This window comes from Cucumis melo, chromosome 4, assembly GCF_025177605.1.
Source record: "Cucumis melo cultivar AY chromosome 4, USDA_Cmelo_AY_1.0, whole genome shotgun sequence".
Classification (NCBI taxonomy): Eukaryota; Viridiplantae; Streptophyta; class Magnoliopsida; order Cucurbitales; family Cucurbitaceae; genus Cucumis; species Cucumis melo.
Window position 1 is genome coordinate 3,038,627 of NC_066860.1, and position 16,691 is coordinate 3,055,317.

The 16,691-nt window shown below is 31.6% G+C and overlaps 2 protein-coding genes across 9 annotated transcripts; one reads left to right on the plus strand and one right to left on the minus strand.

Moving 5' to 3' along the window:
* Positions 1-401: 401 nt before the first annotated feature.
* Positions 402-10,107, minus strand: LOC103503784 (uncharacterized). Of its 8 annotated transcripts, XM_051083651.1 has the most exons (10): positions 9,927-10,107; positions 8,974-9,025; positions 8,223-8,381; positions 4,358-5,348; positions 4,148-4,264; positions 4,006-4,053; positions 2,859-2,980; positions 2,015-2,404; positions 1,116-1,353; positions 402-825 (listed from the first exon to the last, which is right to left on the minus strand). In XM_051083651.1, exons 1-4 carry the CDS (start codon positions 10,024-10,026, stop codon positions 5,336-5,338), a joined length of 324 nt encoding a protein of 107 aa, XP_050939608.1. In that variant the 5' UTR covers positions 10,027-10,107; the 3' UTR covers positions 402-825; positions 1,116-1,353; positions 2,015-2,404; positions 2,859-2,980; positions 4,006-4,053; positions 4,148-4,264; positions 4,358-5,335. The 8 variants fall into 8 exon arrangements, with proteins under 8 accessions (XP_050939608.1, XP_050939609.1, XP_050939605.1 ...); XM_051083652.1 differs by lacking the exon at positions 4,006-4,053; XM_051083648.1 differs by having other exon boundaries at positions 4,006-4,264.
* LOC103503785 (potassium channel KAT3) lies at positions 1,210-8,694 on the plus strand. Its single transcript, XM_008468129.3, has 13 exons — positions 1,210-1,394; positions 2,088-2,303; positions 2,855-3,016; positions 3,160-3,217; positions 3,320-3,637; positions 4,009-4,248; positions 4,455-4,553; positions 4,645-4,677; positions 5,764-5,949; positions 6,099-6,176; positions 6,734-6,800; positions 7,430-7,573; positions 7,972-8,694. The coding sequence occupies exons 1-13, from the start codon at positions 1,210-1,212 to the stop codon at positions 8,073-8,075; spliced, it is 1,890 nt and encodes a 629-aa protein (XP_008466351.2). The 3' UTR covers positions 8,076-8,694.
* Positions 10,108-16,691: the final 6,584 nt, after the last annotated feature.

The window sequence follows — 16,691 nt, forward strand, 5'->3', positions numbered from 1 at the left end:
GACTTTTTCATTTTGTTTGAACAGTAAATATTTTTTATTAAAAATATAAATTTTTAAAAATTACTAAATTGACAAAAATCACAAAGATAACTTTTCATATCTTTTAAACTACGAAGAAATATTTTTTTTAAAAAAATGCAGCCAGCTCATTAAGCACAAATCACAAGACGTACCCAAAAAAAAGGGTACAGCCAGGTAGCTCTTCCAAAATGCAATTACCAAACCAAAAATGTCAGTAGTCTTAGTTGCAAGACACTGGAGAAGATAAAAATGGAAAACAAAACAAAAACATCTGATGCCTAAATAGATCACAGCATCAAAAATCGAAGCATAAAGTAGTAAAAATTCTTTCCATATTCAACCAACTCTAAATATTTTTCTATTAAAGAAAAAACAAAAGAAAAACAAAAACAACCAATACCAATTAATAAACCATCCTTAACATTCTTTTTTCTATTCAAAATAGAAAAAAACAAAGAATAAAATGATTAGATCTAAAGACTAAATCCACACATTCACAATGATTTTATTTAATGGTATCATATTCTTACCTCGGATTCCCCATTCCTTACTATGTGTAAGCTTCTTTCTCTCTCTCTCTCCCTTTTCTTTTTTTCTTCCAGTTTCCCCAGGGTAAATCTAAGGTATTTCTGATATATAGGAGAATCTGAATTTTGAATAATATCCATTCAAAGAAGAGAGAAAGAAAGTTACCGTAGGATTATATGGTAAAAGATATTTGCCATTTTTCCCAGATCCTAAACCCAACATCTTCCTTTTTCTTGCCCCCTGTTGAAGTCCTGAAATTAAGAGTCAACTCTTCCTCTACAATACACAAAAAAATAAGATATAAAAATCAAATTTATTAATGGCTAAGAATTTTATAAGCCAATCTCTTGAGCATGGGATGCATTCATGGAATAATACAAGTCAACTTGTATCACCAAATAAACTAAAATTTTAAAACAAAATCGTATCTTTTTTTAATCTATTCCATAAAGAACACCAATTCAATGGAAAGCTCATTACCGCCTCCCCATCTGCCTTTAATTATATATATATATATATATATATATATATATATAGTTGAATTCACGGGTATGAGTGAAAGTTACCTTTTCTGTGTGTATAAAAAGTCTTCGAGGCATGCATGAGAAACGACTCTCTTTTTTTCTGGATCATAAAATTTGCAGAAGGTTGTGAAACACAATGCCCACGTCAGTCTCCGAAACAAGGTCGCCGATGCCTTTGCTGTTCCGGCGGCACTCAAGTGGCGAAATAAAGAACTTGACGTCGGTTTCCAGCAGCCTCTTGCCGGCGTTTGGAACAGTTGTTAACGATGGATACACACACCTGAACAAGTTCGTAATAGTTCCGTATGACAGAAGATATCGGTAAGCTAAATTCAACATCATCTTTTTCAATTCAATACCGCTACATAAATAGGAGAGAACATGGATTTAAATTTACACACCATCAGTATTTTTTTTTTCTCTTAAATCCCAATTTAAGATAATATTAATGACTCCCGGCCGGCCCCTTATTTAGCTAATCTTCTTTTTTAGCAGGAGATAGAACTTTTCATTGATGAGATGAAAAGAGAGAATAATGCTAAATAAATACAGAACGGAAAAGTAAATAATAGAGAAAACCTTAAACATCAAGTAGAACTTAATTGTGATAATTGCATGATACTATTAGCTCTTAGCTTGTTCCGCTAATATATTACGAACCCAACACTTTCATGATATTCCAACTTTTTGTACACATAATTATGAAAAGATACAAATCTACCAGAGTTGAGATGTTTAGTATTGGAACTGTTTCTTTTTTTTTTTTTTTTTTCACTTGTCATATGTGAGGATGATTTCAGTAGTTGTAAATGAACATATGCAATAAAAAAAAGATTTATAGTTTATTAGAAGTATGTTATGGAGGTGTTTTTGAGAGAAAATTGATATATTAATAATTAAAATTTGAAAAACTAGTCTAAAAGGAAGGAATTTTGTCTTACTTGCTTTTGGAGAGAGAAAATGAGCGGGCCACTTTGGTTGGGCATTTTGAATTTAAATGATGATGGAATGCAGGTGGTGGCAAACTTTCCTGGTAGTACTAGTGGTTTACTCAGCGTGGGTATCACCCTTTGAGCTTGCTTTCAAGAAAGTGGCAACTGGGTCTCTTTTACCTGTTGATTTGGTAGTGGATGCATTCTTTGCCGTTGATATTGTGTTGACCTTCTTCGTGGCTTACTTGGACAAAGGCACATATCTCCTCGTCGATGATCATAAGAAGATAGCTCTACGGTATGTTCATTTCATCAATTCCATGTAATGCTTTGGTTTGAATTCATTTTGGGGTTTCTTCTCTCATCGAGTGGTTTTGATAATTGAAGTGAATTCAAGAGCTGAAGGAAGGGGAAACAGTAGTCAGTTATAAAAATGGAACAATAATTGTCACGTCTAGTGGTAACTTATTAATTTTCTTGTCATTATGTACACGACAGCACCACAAAAAAGGAGAATTAGCACAACACGATAACTACACACATGTAGAAAGTCGTAAATAGAGGACACTACGATAATATGATTACTTTTCTGACCAAAAAAGAGAAGTGAAACTGAACATGTTTTTTTTAGTTTGGGGGAGATCAGATCTAAGATTTATTCCTTAATATTGAATTTGAAAAATTGAATTTAATAGGTTGTAAATTGTGCTGGGTAAAAAAATGTTCTATACGATATGATTGAGTTAGTGGTTACTGCAAACAATTTGCAGTGTGAAATGAATTACTGAAGCCAAATTTTGAAACTATAAAATAGCTATTTGATTAATATGAAATTTTGTATTGCTACAGTTACCTTACAAGCCTGGGGTTCCCCATGGACGTAGCCTCCACTCTTCCATTTCAGGTAATATACAGAATTTTCACTGGAAGGATGCATCGTAGTGAGGCCTTCGGCTTCCTCAACTTACTTCGGTTCTGGCGACTAAGGCGTGTTAGTCAACTTTTCACAAGGTAACATTGTACTTCAATTTATAATAAAATTAATTATTTGGTATACAAAAAATTAAAAGAAAAAATGCATACTGCTATAAACAAATTAAAAGGACTAGGCAAGCTCATCTTGTAACTAATCTGACAAACTGCCTCGAATACAGGCTGGAGAAAGACATACGCTTTAGTTACTTTTATACAAGACTCGCCAAACTAATTTGTGTAAGACATCTTTCTTGGCACAACAAACTTACTTGTAACGTTCTACTCTCTGACCACTGTTAAATTGAAGTATAATAACTTTGAGTTGATTTCCAATTACAGGTTACACTGTTGGCAGTTCATACGGCTGGTTGTTTCTACTATTGGTTAGCAGTTCATCATAAAGATTCAGAAAATACATGGATTGGAATTGAAGTCGAAGATTTTCAGAGTAGAAGTATCTGGCTTGGGTACACCTATTCGATATATTGGTCCATTGTCACACTTACTACGGTTGGTTATGGGGACTTGCATGCAGTTAATCTGGGGGAGAAGATTTTTAGCATCTGCTACATGCTATGCAACATTGGCCTCACATCTTATTTGATAGGAAACATGACAAATCTCATCGTTCACGCCGCTATCCGAACATTCATCATGGTAATTTATCATTTTTTCTACACACTCAATCTACAGTAACATAGAACCAGTCTAATATGTCTAAGTTTTGGTAATAACCAATGGTTCAGAAAACAGAGCATAGTATCAATAGAAAATATAATTTAAATCTGCAAGCACTGAATCTATTAAATTAGTCATTCGATGTACTGGCTGAAGCCAGGTTTAATATGAGCGAATTCCGTACTTCTTTAATATGCTACTAGCAATAAGCCAATGGTTGACTCCTTTTACTATTGATGTTCTTTTCTTACAATTACACAGAAGACAAAATCATTTATCAGTTCCATTTCGCATTCTAATCTCTTTTAGCATTAAACTGTATAATAACAAACTTTATTACCACTTACCAGAGGGATTCCATAAATGAGATATTGCGATATGGAAGCAAGAATAGACTGCCAGAAGGCTTGAAAGATCAAATGTTGGCGCACATGCAACTCAAGTTCAAGACAGCAGAGTTGAAGCAAGAACAGGTCTTGGAGGATTTACCTAAAGCAATCAGATCCAGTATTGCCCAGCACCTTTTCCGTGATACCGTTGAGAATGCATATTTATTCAAGGGGCTCTCTGAAGACCTTATTGTTCAATTGGTAAAGAACTTTTTCCCTGTTCAAAGATGATTTTCACAGAGAAGAGTTTTAAAGAAGACTCCCAAGTAATACGGCATGAAGTAAAAAAGTAGAACTTTGGAGCATTTACCTTCACTATTTAATGGAAGAATGTCTGAAAAATATCCCAGCCATTAGAATTTATAGCTATCTCAGTTATCCTGATGGCCTAGTATATATTTGTGCAGGTCTCTGAGATGAAAGCAGAGTATTTTCCACCTAAAGTTGACATTATAATACAAAACGAGATACCAACAGATTTCTACATTTTGGTGTCTGGAGCAGTGGTATGTTATATCTTCTGTTTGTGTTTTTCTTTTCTTTCTGCATTCCATGCTATCTTGGAATCAAACCTGAACTAAATTTATGAAAATGCAGGACGTGATCTCGTACAAGACTGGAACTGAACAGGTAATATAGAGAAGTTCGTATTCGAGTTCAAAGTTTATTGCCTATCTCTATGCATTACATTGTATGCTGCAACAAATTTTAACCATTCATGCCCAAATTACATATTCCGACGAGGTGAAGTCAGACAATAAAAAATTTAAGATAAGATTCAAAGCTGTCAAAATGAACTCAAAGACACAGTTATACAAGACTATAGAACCTATCCTATTCAAATAAGGTCATTCTAAGCAGTTGAAAATGATTTCAGACTCTAATAAGGTTGGTGGCAAAAGAACTTAAATAGTTAGAAGATCCAGAGTGAAGGAAGAGAGCTTTGTCTCAGCAATCACCATCCTTAAAAACTAAATCACAAAACTACCACTTTTTTAAAATAAATATCTAATTGGACTGTCAGTATGTTTAAGAAAACTTATGTTGCTTCGAAGTGATAATGTGATTGGCAATTGAAGGATATTCAGACAGAGTGTAAGCATGCATATCCTGAATTTTAATGAACCAAGAACTGAAGGCAAGACAACAGGAAGGGATTACATGAGGATTTGTTCTGATATAGACCAAGTAAAAATAACGTACTGTATTCACCATTCAACAGAAGATAATATCCCATACATTCATAATTCATAACCCCCAACTATCTTTACGGGTTGATTCTTCGAGCTCAAGAAAATTTCCTGCAATAAGAAATTGACAAAATGTACAAAACACTGTTATGAATGACATCAGGAAGGGAAAATCCATATTATAATATAATGTCTTTCCGAGCATGGAGATTGGAAAGGGTATGAGATCCTAGTATTAGCAAATAACCCCATTCCAACCTAAGCGATCTTCCTAGTCTTCCAAGCACTCAAAACAAAACAAGATAGATTTATCTGCTAGCTCTCAAACAATCAAGTGGAAGTAAGACAATTTGTATAATAATAATGATACTATACAGTGATATTTAGATGGAAGAGTGACTGCATCTGCATTACTCATGCACTGAGATCTTTTCCATCCTCAACCAGAAAAAGACAGGAAAATCCAATATACCTGATTTTTTTCATTTTTTTCTATAATAATTATATTCGCATCATTGATTTTCAGATTTTGTCAAAGTTGGAATCTCCAAAAATGGCAGGGGAAATTGCTGTGATGTTGAATATCCCACAGCCATTTACAGTGAGAACTAGAAGACTCTCCCAAGTCGTCAGGATCAGTCATCATCATTTTAAGCAATTGGTACAACCAAACAACGATGATGGAAAAATCCTTTTCTCCAACTTCACTCAGGTTAGAAAAATGGTGGAAGATAATCCTAATAAGATAAACAAATTTTATGTGAGAAGCCTTTGTGATTGAAGATAATCCTAATAAACCCTCTCGTGTCTTGTATGCACCTTTTTTTCCCTTTTATGCTGACTTTTGCACTGCACTAACAGCACTTGAAGGAGTTAAAAAAGGAGGAGCAAAATGAAATACCCTACTTTTCCGATTTGCTGGAAGACCTAAATTCTGAGGTACTCTTCTTTTACTATTCAATAGAGTGGATTACAACTTGGACAAACTTAGCTTGTAGGATTGTTAGAAAATCCAATGCAAAACATTAGAACCCTTGTCATTTGAATATAACTTAGAGAATTACACCCGAGAAATTACTGAGAATGGATGCAGGTATTTATTACATACTGGAAAATTAACAGCAAAATGAATCTCAAAATCATGATTTTTGAGGATCAAGTTAACCCAGGTTAACTACTATCCAATGGATACAAGTTCGCTTTATTAAAAATATATTGAAATCCTCATGAGCTAAGATTTTTCAACCTTGAAAATCTAAGGCTTCCAAAAGTATCATCTATACATGTGCAAATTAGTTTTTGAACAAATTATCAGTACAATGCCAAACATTCATTAATATTCTCTCTTCTTTCCCTAAATTCTGGATATATTTGAGTTGCCATTTTGTTACCTAATAAACTGGTTCCTTATGGTATCCTGCCAGAGAAAGGGCTCACTTTTGAGAATGATAAACAGAACCTTAAATAGACGATGAACATCACATGTTGTTTTGCAGCAAATAGAACCCAATGAGACACAAAATCAGAGAGTATCAAATTATCATGGAGATAGAAAAATAGAAGGTACGTAAATTGTGGAATGACATTCACAGTTATGATACCATTTTCTAATAAGTTTAGCTTTGAAAACATGCATAAAGTGGATAAATCATAACTCTTAGGAATTTGTTTTTTTTTTTTTTCACTGGATATATCTTGGTGCAAGTTGTAACTACATGCAAGGACATTCTAGAATCATCAAAACATAATGGTCATGTGTGCAAGAAATATGTCGTCACTTGGTTTTTCAATTAAACTATATTGAGTTTTATCAAAAGAATTTCCATTGGCCTCTTTAAAAACAGAGCATGCTGAATATTTTTCAATAATTCCGGTTAATCATTTACAACTTTTTCTTTAACTGAGAAGATAAAATCGAACTTTTTCAACAAAAAATATTTGGCCAATTTAGTCAGTGGTTCGTGCTATCAACTTGGCTCAGAACAAAGCTCACTTCCTAGATGTTCTAATTTTAATCAAGTTTGTTTTATTCTAGTAACTTGGTTATCATGTATTTTCAAATGTTGCTTGAGACCATCTGCAATGACTGACTTTATAAAAGTTTTCTAGGGGGAATTGTGCTTGGATAAGCATATTAAGAATTGTGCAATAAATTAGAACTTAATAGCTCAATTCTCACAATTTTGTTATAGGAATACCAGAAGCATCTAAACCTACAGTTCGCATCAGGGTGATAATTCATGAGCACCATCCAGATGAAAGTACAAAAGATGGCAACAGTAAGGGAAAACTGGTACTTCTGCCTGAGTCAATTGAAGAACTTTTTGGGTTGGCAGGTATTGTAACTAGATTTGTGTACAATATATTTTGCCTCATACACTCTAACCAATCCCGGGAAATATTTCAGAAATTACAGGACAAAATTTTGTTGACTTAATCATAAGATTTAATATGAGAGAAATAGATGGTGAAATAAAAACCACAGTCAATTACTTGGTTTTTATTTTATGCCTTATAAAGAAGACAGTTAAATTCAACCATGATCATGTTATCATGGTTGGAATATAAGTTAGGCAATAGAGTAATGGATCAGATAGCACAAATCAAACTTGGAAATTTACTTCTAAGAAAATATATAGGGCTTGGCTTTTTATACTCCTTGTGTACCTTTTCAATGTCGATATAGATGACATTCTTTTAAATTGGAAGATAACTGCTTGACAATGGGTTGCAGAGAAAAGATTTGGCAAGAGAGGGAGCTTAATTCTCATGGTTGATGGCTCTAAAGTAGAAGACTTGAATGTTTTAAGAGAGGGTGATCATTTATTCTTTGTTTGAAGACAAAATCCGTATCTGATAGGTTTACGTATCCCATTACTCCTTCAAAGCCTAAACTGGTGACTTATGGTTTTCAACTATTATAAAACAAGAGATGAGTGACAAGGGTATTGGAAGAAAGTGCAGAAATTTTTAGAGAAATCTTACAGCGTTCCCCCTCCTCGGTTGTTGAGCATGTCTAAAACAGTGTAAGCAGCTTGTTGAAATTGTTGTTTCTCTTCCTCCAACACTCCCTTTCTGTCAAGAGCAGAACCCCTGCACTTTTCTATGTCTTCCACTATTCCAACAGCGTTTTGATCGATTTCACTGCAAACAGTTGAAAACGAGAAGACTGAGGTTAGTATGAGGACGTAGACGTACCATTATTACGTTTTATAGAATTAATTCGAATCACTAGGAGTAGAAGATTCAGAAAATGACTCGAAGATGAGGAATGAGAATATAGATTGTTGGTGGTGACAAAAACAGATAATTTATGAGAGTATATGTATATATTTGCCAACTGGGGTAATCCCCTCTGTTGTGAAGAAGAGAAAAAAAGAGTAGATAAAATAAGTACTTTATAAACATATCTTTAAATTGGCTCCGCATGTAAAATAGTCATCATTCGCTGGAACAATCTTTTTTTATTTTATCGAATTTATTGAGAGCAGAAAACTTGAAATTTAGGCATAGAAGCAATCCTCATGTCATCTTACAATTTGCTTTTCTTCAACTCCATGATTTATTTTGAAGAGTTCATGCTTTTCAAATCAATTTTATCAAGCATTAAGTTCGCAAGTCGAAAATTTCACTCTCCCCGCTAGCCCCTTATCACTTTAAGGTCATTTCCCTCTAATTATAATTAAAATATTATTTTTATAAAAAAAAATCGACTTAGTGTTCATAATTAACCAACCTGATCATTCTAAGCATGTTCTCCATAGCCCCTTGAGCCTGTTGTGATATATCTGCGCGCATGTAAAAATATAAAAAAAACAGCGTTATCTAATTGAATGGCACAGACCGATCCAAAAAGATCAGGGCGTGATAAACACCAACATGCTTAGAAGAAAATGAAAAACGAAAAAATGATTGTGAAAGAAGCAAGCACGGCTAGGTTTGAATACCGATATTGCTTGTTTCAAGGCTTTGAAGTTTTCGTAGGTGTTCGGCTATGATTTATAAGCCTATAAATTAGCAGAGAAACAATCTTTCTCCGAGTAGAACCATCTCGCAAGACGGTTAATAAAATTCCTTCTAGAATTACACAACTTAAAAATAACGGATAAGTGAAAGACAACCAAATAAAAGATGAATTACACATAAATGGAGGTAGAATAAAAAAAAAACATGAATACTGAGATTCAATTGTTGTTAAGAACAAATTACCACCATTTGGAGAAATTAGAGTCCTAAGTTTAAGAATACAAATTCCTCGTTTTAAGAACTGCAGCTAATTAACAATGCCGATTTGTTCAAAAATTTGTCTGAAACAAACAACCTCTATCAATTTCGGATTTCGTCCTACTCGATTTCATAGATTCAGAAGCGAAGAAACTTAACCTAATCGGTGTTTCCAATCAAATCTACGCCGAACATTTAAGAATGCAATCGAGACGAAATTTCAACAGCTACCTAGAGTTTGATGTTATAGCATTTCTTACTTCTTTAAGTATATAAGCATAAGCAGAAAACGATTAACAATGCCGATTTTTCACAGTAGGTGCGACAAAATCTAGCTAACAACCTCGCTATAGAAATGTCAGGCAGGCAGGCAGATTTCATTGCGAGAAAGCGCAGTAGTTAGCGCCTTTGCGTGCCTTTTGAATGTGTGCATTAGAGAGCGGATAGAGAAGCGGAGAAGCGTACCGAAAATGAGAGCTGAGAGCTGGGATTCAGGTTCCGGCAACGATTCAGGTTCCGGCAAAGGAATCAGCTGATCATTTGGTTTTGATTCGGAAGTTGCCATCGGAGAGATGTTGAAACGAGATGAAGAAAGCGTTCCAGTTACGTTACGTTTGCGCGGGTCGTAAACTCGCAAGTATATTCGGTTAAATTACAATTTTATGGGTTTAAAAAATATACAATTTTATTTTAAGAAGTCGTTTTAAAGGACAAAAATTATAAAAGTTGTCTAGAAATATAACAAAATATCAAGATATATACTTTAGCCTATTACGATCATCATAGATAGACATATTTTGTTATATTTTGTAAATATTTAAGTTCGTTTTGCTATATTTAAAAATAATACTTTTATTTTCATCAATGAAGTACTAGAATTAGGTGAACCGAGATTGTAATGAATCGCTCGGGACACCAACTAGAGTTGTTAAAGCTCGCTTTCACATATGGACTCCAAACTATAACAATGTTGTTTACAACTATTTATAACCTACAAATTTTAAGGGGCCGTTTGGGAGAAGGGTTAGGTTATGGAGGGTTAGGGTTATGATAAACCTAAGATTATGATAAGATGTGTTTGAGGGAAGAGTTATGGAGGAAGTGTTATGATAAAATGTGTTTGGGGGAAGGGTTACGAAGGAAGTGTTATGATAATGTTTTGATAAGATGTGTTTAGGAGAAAGGTTATATAGGTAGGTTTATGATAGATTAAGGAAGAGTTGAAGAAGAGTTAAGGAAAAGTTGAAGAAGGGTTAAGAAATGTTGAAGAAGGGTTTGAGGAAGGGTTAAGAGGCTAAAACTAGGGTTACATAACCCTTCCCCCAAACGAGGGTTGGATTACATAACCCTAACCCCCATAATCCAACCCTTCCCCCAAACGCCCCCATATTTTTAAAATTTCAATTTTATATCCTATGGGTCATTTGTTTTTAATAAATCATTGAATTTTATTAATATTGTGTCTAAAAGAACTTAAAACGAAGAGGTTATTGAATTATAAACCTTATGATTAAGTTTTAAGATCCGTTTTGGATTGATTTTTTAAATGTTTCACACTTATAAATGTTTAAAAAAATCAATCCAATCGTGTTCTCTACTAATAACAATTGTAGTGATGGAAATGAATAGTAACGACACAGAGAGAGTTTTGGAAGGTTAAAACGATGAAAGATGGTGAAGGAAAATGTTCGTATGAAAATAAATTAAGAAAATTAAAAAAATGAGAAGAAGATTTGTCTCTTTCTAGAGAATTAAGGAAGGTGAATGATACTTCTTTTTTTCATTTATCATGTTTTGTTAGCACGAGCATCTTGTTAAACAAATTATGTGTTTAAAAATATTTAATAAAGTTTATATACATGAAATTCAAATATTCAAAAATAAAATAGACTAATTAACACATTTACAAAGTCGACTTAAAATATTAAGCTAGCGATTAACACTTGGTGCAACCTACATGTACGACATCATTTTTTTATGGTATCTTCTCTCCAATCATATTAGAAGAGAAAACATTTATAAAAGAAAGGTTGTCAAATGAGAAAAAAGAAACAATGTTATTGAACTATTAGGTTGACTACATGTAGATTACATTGGTGCAAATAAGGGTGAATTTGGGTCAGATCAACTAGACCTATCTCATGTATTGATCGAGTTGGATTTTGGGCTATAATCTTTTCATAGAAGTGTTGTCTAAACCCCGATTAACCATATCTTTCTCTCCCATGATCACTCTTCTGCCCCCCGCCCCCCATCTATCTCTTTCTCTTGCAACTGTTATACCTTCCTCTTGTTGTCGGTCGGCAAACCACATTGCCAATTGTCTTCGTATGGCCTTACTAACATACTCGTCTTCTGTCTAACATTATTATACCTATTGGTCGTTGTTGTTTGTTTTCTACCCAATTTCAATCATTTTTGGGCAAGATCAAAAGTCTTCAGAGTTGTTTGAATAAAGTTTATAGAGAAACGTGTTTCGTGAAGTTTAGACTTATGTTTATGCTAATTTATGTAGATGTTATTCAATCTCTAATATTTGATTATTTGATTATCTCTTAGTTGAATGCGTCTGCTTAACATATGAAAATAGAGTGTGTGAATGTTCTTGAAATTGAAGTCTTGGAAAAATATTTATATCTTCAAATAACTTCAAGTATAATTTTGCCTTACAAATTAGTGAGTCTCGATAACCTCTCTAGTTCTAAAATTTCTAAAGAGTAACTATTCTATTTAAGCTCTTATGTAGACTGTATGGGCTTGGGTTTGCTTAGTCCATATGGACCTGATTCTTGGGATCATCTGGTTGAATTTAGGCCTTAATTGACCTTTGGGCCAAAAGCCTATAATTTCTTTGGGCTTAATTGGTTTTAGCTCAAATATGTAAATACTTAATTGGAGCAAAATAATTAGTTAAACGAAAAATAAATAACTTAATCACATTGATCAATTCTCATCTTCAATTTCAATTCAAGTCAACGTCAATTTTTAATTAGTCTCAAATTTGATCCTCTATAATTTCGTTATTAATTTGATATATGATGTGACAATTTGCAGCTAGTCTAAAATATCTCATTCAAATGCAACGCCCACAATCAAAACAGATGCCACATCAAACAAAGAAATATTATCTCACTCTCACTTCTTATTAAACCATCCCTACTAAGATACTCGTTCTCTTTTCCAATACAAATCCATGAATTCTTATACCCATTTGTAAAATCATAAAATTAAGCTCAAGAGCTTTTTTTTTCGATAGATGTGAATGAGACTAACAATGAATAAAACCAAGTCAATCAAATGAAATTCTAATTTCAAATCAATAAATTAATTCAAACAAACCAAAAATCAAACCGAACCAAACCGCACCGAATCAATTCTAAATTTGACAAACAATTAAGAAAGAGAGAGAGAGAGTCTATAAGTAAAATAATAGTTGAAATTATTTATACGTTACCGCACGTACGTATTAATTTAATTATATAGAAAAAGAAATATTAAACAATGAAAAAGGAGGAAGCTTTTTGAGGTCACACAAAAATCAATAAAAATGGAATTATTAATATAATTGTGATTGTAATATTATAATGTTTATAATATTCCTTTGTTAAGTTTTGAAGTTTAGATTTAGTAATATGATGGGAATTTTTGGGTACTTGTGGCGTGAAATGTGATCACTGCCTCACTTGTTCTTCTCCACCATAGTGGAATAGCGTTGGATCCTTTTTCCCTTTCTCATCGAAACAAACAATTAGGTTTCTTTATTCTTTTCTTCTTTTTTTTAATCTATGGTTCGATATATCATTTTAGTCACCAAGTTCGGTTTAAATACTCCTTTAGTTATTACTTTTAGTTTTTATTTGTCAGTGTATTTTTAACGACTTAATTTGGTATTTTTTTTTTTTCTTTTGTACTTTTAGAGAGTTACCATTTTGATCATTCGTTTTGTTTCATTTAGAAGTTTAAAGACTAAAATAAACCAATGACCAAAATAGACATTTTGAAATCATAAAGACCAAAATTAACCAAAATTAAAAATGGTTAGACAAACCGACTAGTTAGAAGCTTAAATCCCTGATGCTTTTCTTGGACTCCTACCAAACAAGTTGGTGGACTAGAATGGGTTCTAAGGGACCATTTAGGTCGTGCACCTGAGTTATTGGTTTCAAATCTATTTTCACAATGAAGTCCTTGAAGTATTTATGGCTATTCGTGATGGATTGGATGATGAATTGTCTCTTAAACGTGTCAATATTCTGGTTGAGTTTGACTATCTCAGGAAATTATTTGACTTATCAATAGCAAGTCTTCAGATCTTTCTAAGGTTTCTTTTTTGTTGAAGAGGTGAAGTCTTCGTCTAGTGAGATGGAGTCTGTCTTTTTCTATTATGTAAAACATTGTTACAATTTCCTTGTTCATTCCCTGATTCTCATGATGAAGGTTTTTTTTGTCACTCATGGTCTTTTGATGTTAACTTATAATCTCTGCGATTGTTCTAAAAAACGAAAAAAGAAAAAATATAGATGTTAAAATTAATATTTAAACCTACTTTTACTTCAATAAACCTTAAATCTTAGTCTATCAATATTAATTTTTTACTAAATTGATTAAATAACTACATTAATTTTCGCATATAAAAAATATATAATTTGCAAATATATTTCTTGACTTTGAAAATATATAACCAACAATAAGCTAGCAATGGTGATTAAATTTAAAATGGTTTAAATTATAAAAAGTAATTAAAATTGGATATATAGCTTAAAATCAAAGAAATTTCAAAGTAATAAATGATATATATATATAATTTAAAGGCTATTTTTCATCATGATGGTTGTCATTATTGGTTATTATTATGAGCAATATAACACTGTTTTTCGATTATTAGTATATGAATTTATCATTGTAATTTAGCAACTTTCAAGAAAGTTACATCCATGTGGAAATATAATAATAATAATTATAATAACATTGAAAATGTGATTCTATGTATTTGTTAATGTTGTTAATTTGATGGTTGTTGAAGATGCTACATTGAAAAGATGAAAGGCTTAAAAGTTCAAATTTAAATTTATTTTTCCTTCCATTTTAATATAAGTTTATATGGTTTCCAAAACCAACAACAAAAACAAAAAATACATTATTCTACTAAAGTGTTTTGTAACAAAATTGGTTTTATAAAATTATTATAATAACATTTGATAAATAGGGATGATTATCGGTCAGCTGAAGTCGATTTTTCGATCAAGCTGCCACCAAACTAGCTATGATCGGTTTCGTAAATGTTCAAACCAACCCCGACTGATTAACGGCCAGTCGGTTTAACAGTATGAAATATTTTTTTTTTAAATTCCTTGATTTCGAACTTTTCCAAATAGACACTGACCGACTCCTCTCATTCTCCCACCGACCAACTTTGGTTTGGTCAATCAACTCAATTTTTCGATCTATCATCCTCACCTCTAACTATCGATACACCCTTTGTATCTACAATATATATATATATATATATATATATTTGTCGAGTATTTTCTCAATGTTGCCTAATCATGTTGTACCAAAATACGTTAAAAGCTTTTTTAAAATGTTGTTTTACATTTACGATGTTAATTCTTTCGTTTTTTTTATTAGAAGGAAGTTTCATCAATTTGTATTTCATTCTTAATGATTTGATACATTTTTTCACTAAAACTTTTACATCATCAACAATTTGTTATCGTCAATCAATATCTTGAGCGGTTGATTGGCTTGGTGTCGAAGGATTTTATTTTGAATTTTGAATTTTTCTTTTTCTTTAAAACTTTTTTAAAGCGTCATTTTATAAAATATGATTTCATCTGTGAGCTTACAACAAAGATATTTTTATAAAAATGAATTGCTTTACATTATGTTTGTGTGCAAATGTGTGTTTTATTTAAAATTTCATATATTAATTACGAAAAAAGTTGAAGTACTTATTGATCATCCAAATTTGGACTAAAAACAATTTTAAATTTAGTTTAAATTGTTCTTAAATGATAATTTTTTATTGGAAAATATATATCGTTTTATTGTTGATGGTTTTTAAAATATAGTCAAATGCAAAATAATTACAAAATATAATTGAATATCGTTTTTTATCGAGATAAATTTTGAAAATTTGTTATATTTTGTAAATATTATTAAAAGTTTTACCGTTTAAAATTATTAATATTTTTTTAAAATTTAAACATACTACATATTTAAATTTAAGATCATTTTCAAATATAGCAAAATAAACCAAAATATAAAATTATTATAATCTTTTTATAATGGTTCAAATAGTTATTTATCGTGCTTTATCATAGATAAATTGTGATATTTTGTTATATTTGTAAATATTTTAAAATTTTGTATAATTTAAAATAATTTTCATAGTATATAAACTAAATCGCTACATTAGAAAAAATGTCTCTTAACTTTGTGGTTTGGATAAAAAGTACCATTTAAAATAATTTTCATAAAATTTATTGATAGTAGATAAACTAAATCGCTAAATTAGAAAAAAAAAAAATTGTTTCTTAATTTTGTGGTTTGGGTCAAAAATAACTCTGGACTTTCAAAAGTTTCTTCAAAAGTTTTAAAGTTATCCTTGAACTTTCAAAAATTGTTCAAAAATACCCTTAACTTTGGTTTGGATGGAAACTGTTAAAATTTTGTTTCAAAAAATACACCTGAATTATTGAAAAGTTTCATAAATACCCATAAACTTTTTTTTTTTTAAAAAAAGGAAATTTTCATAACTATAACAAACAGTTAAAATATTTACAGGACGTGTAACAAAATAAAAAAGCTCATGAAGTTTGCCATTTTTTAAAATATTTCAGGTTTGCCCTTCCATTTTATCATTTTTCTTCTCCTCTTCCTCTGCGACTTCTTTTTTTTTTTCAATCTGTTATTTGGTTCAAAAATATGTATCAAATATAAAAGATCTATTTTTTTATTTGATTGTTCAAAATGGTGTACTAAATATAAAAAATCTTGAAAAAATAGGTTGTTTTGATTTGGGTAGCCACCAAATCTAAATATCGTTTAGCAAAGAATCTTGAAAAAAAATTTGTTTGGATTTGGTAGGATTTAAGGTTTAGAGTTTAGCCAAATCAAAACCATCGTGTAACCAAATTAGATACAGAAAATATTGAAAAAAAATCGCTTAGATTTAAAGAACGTATACAAAATATATTAAGCGCGTTGTTGATGGGGCATTTTTGTATT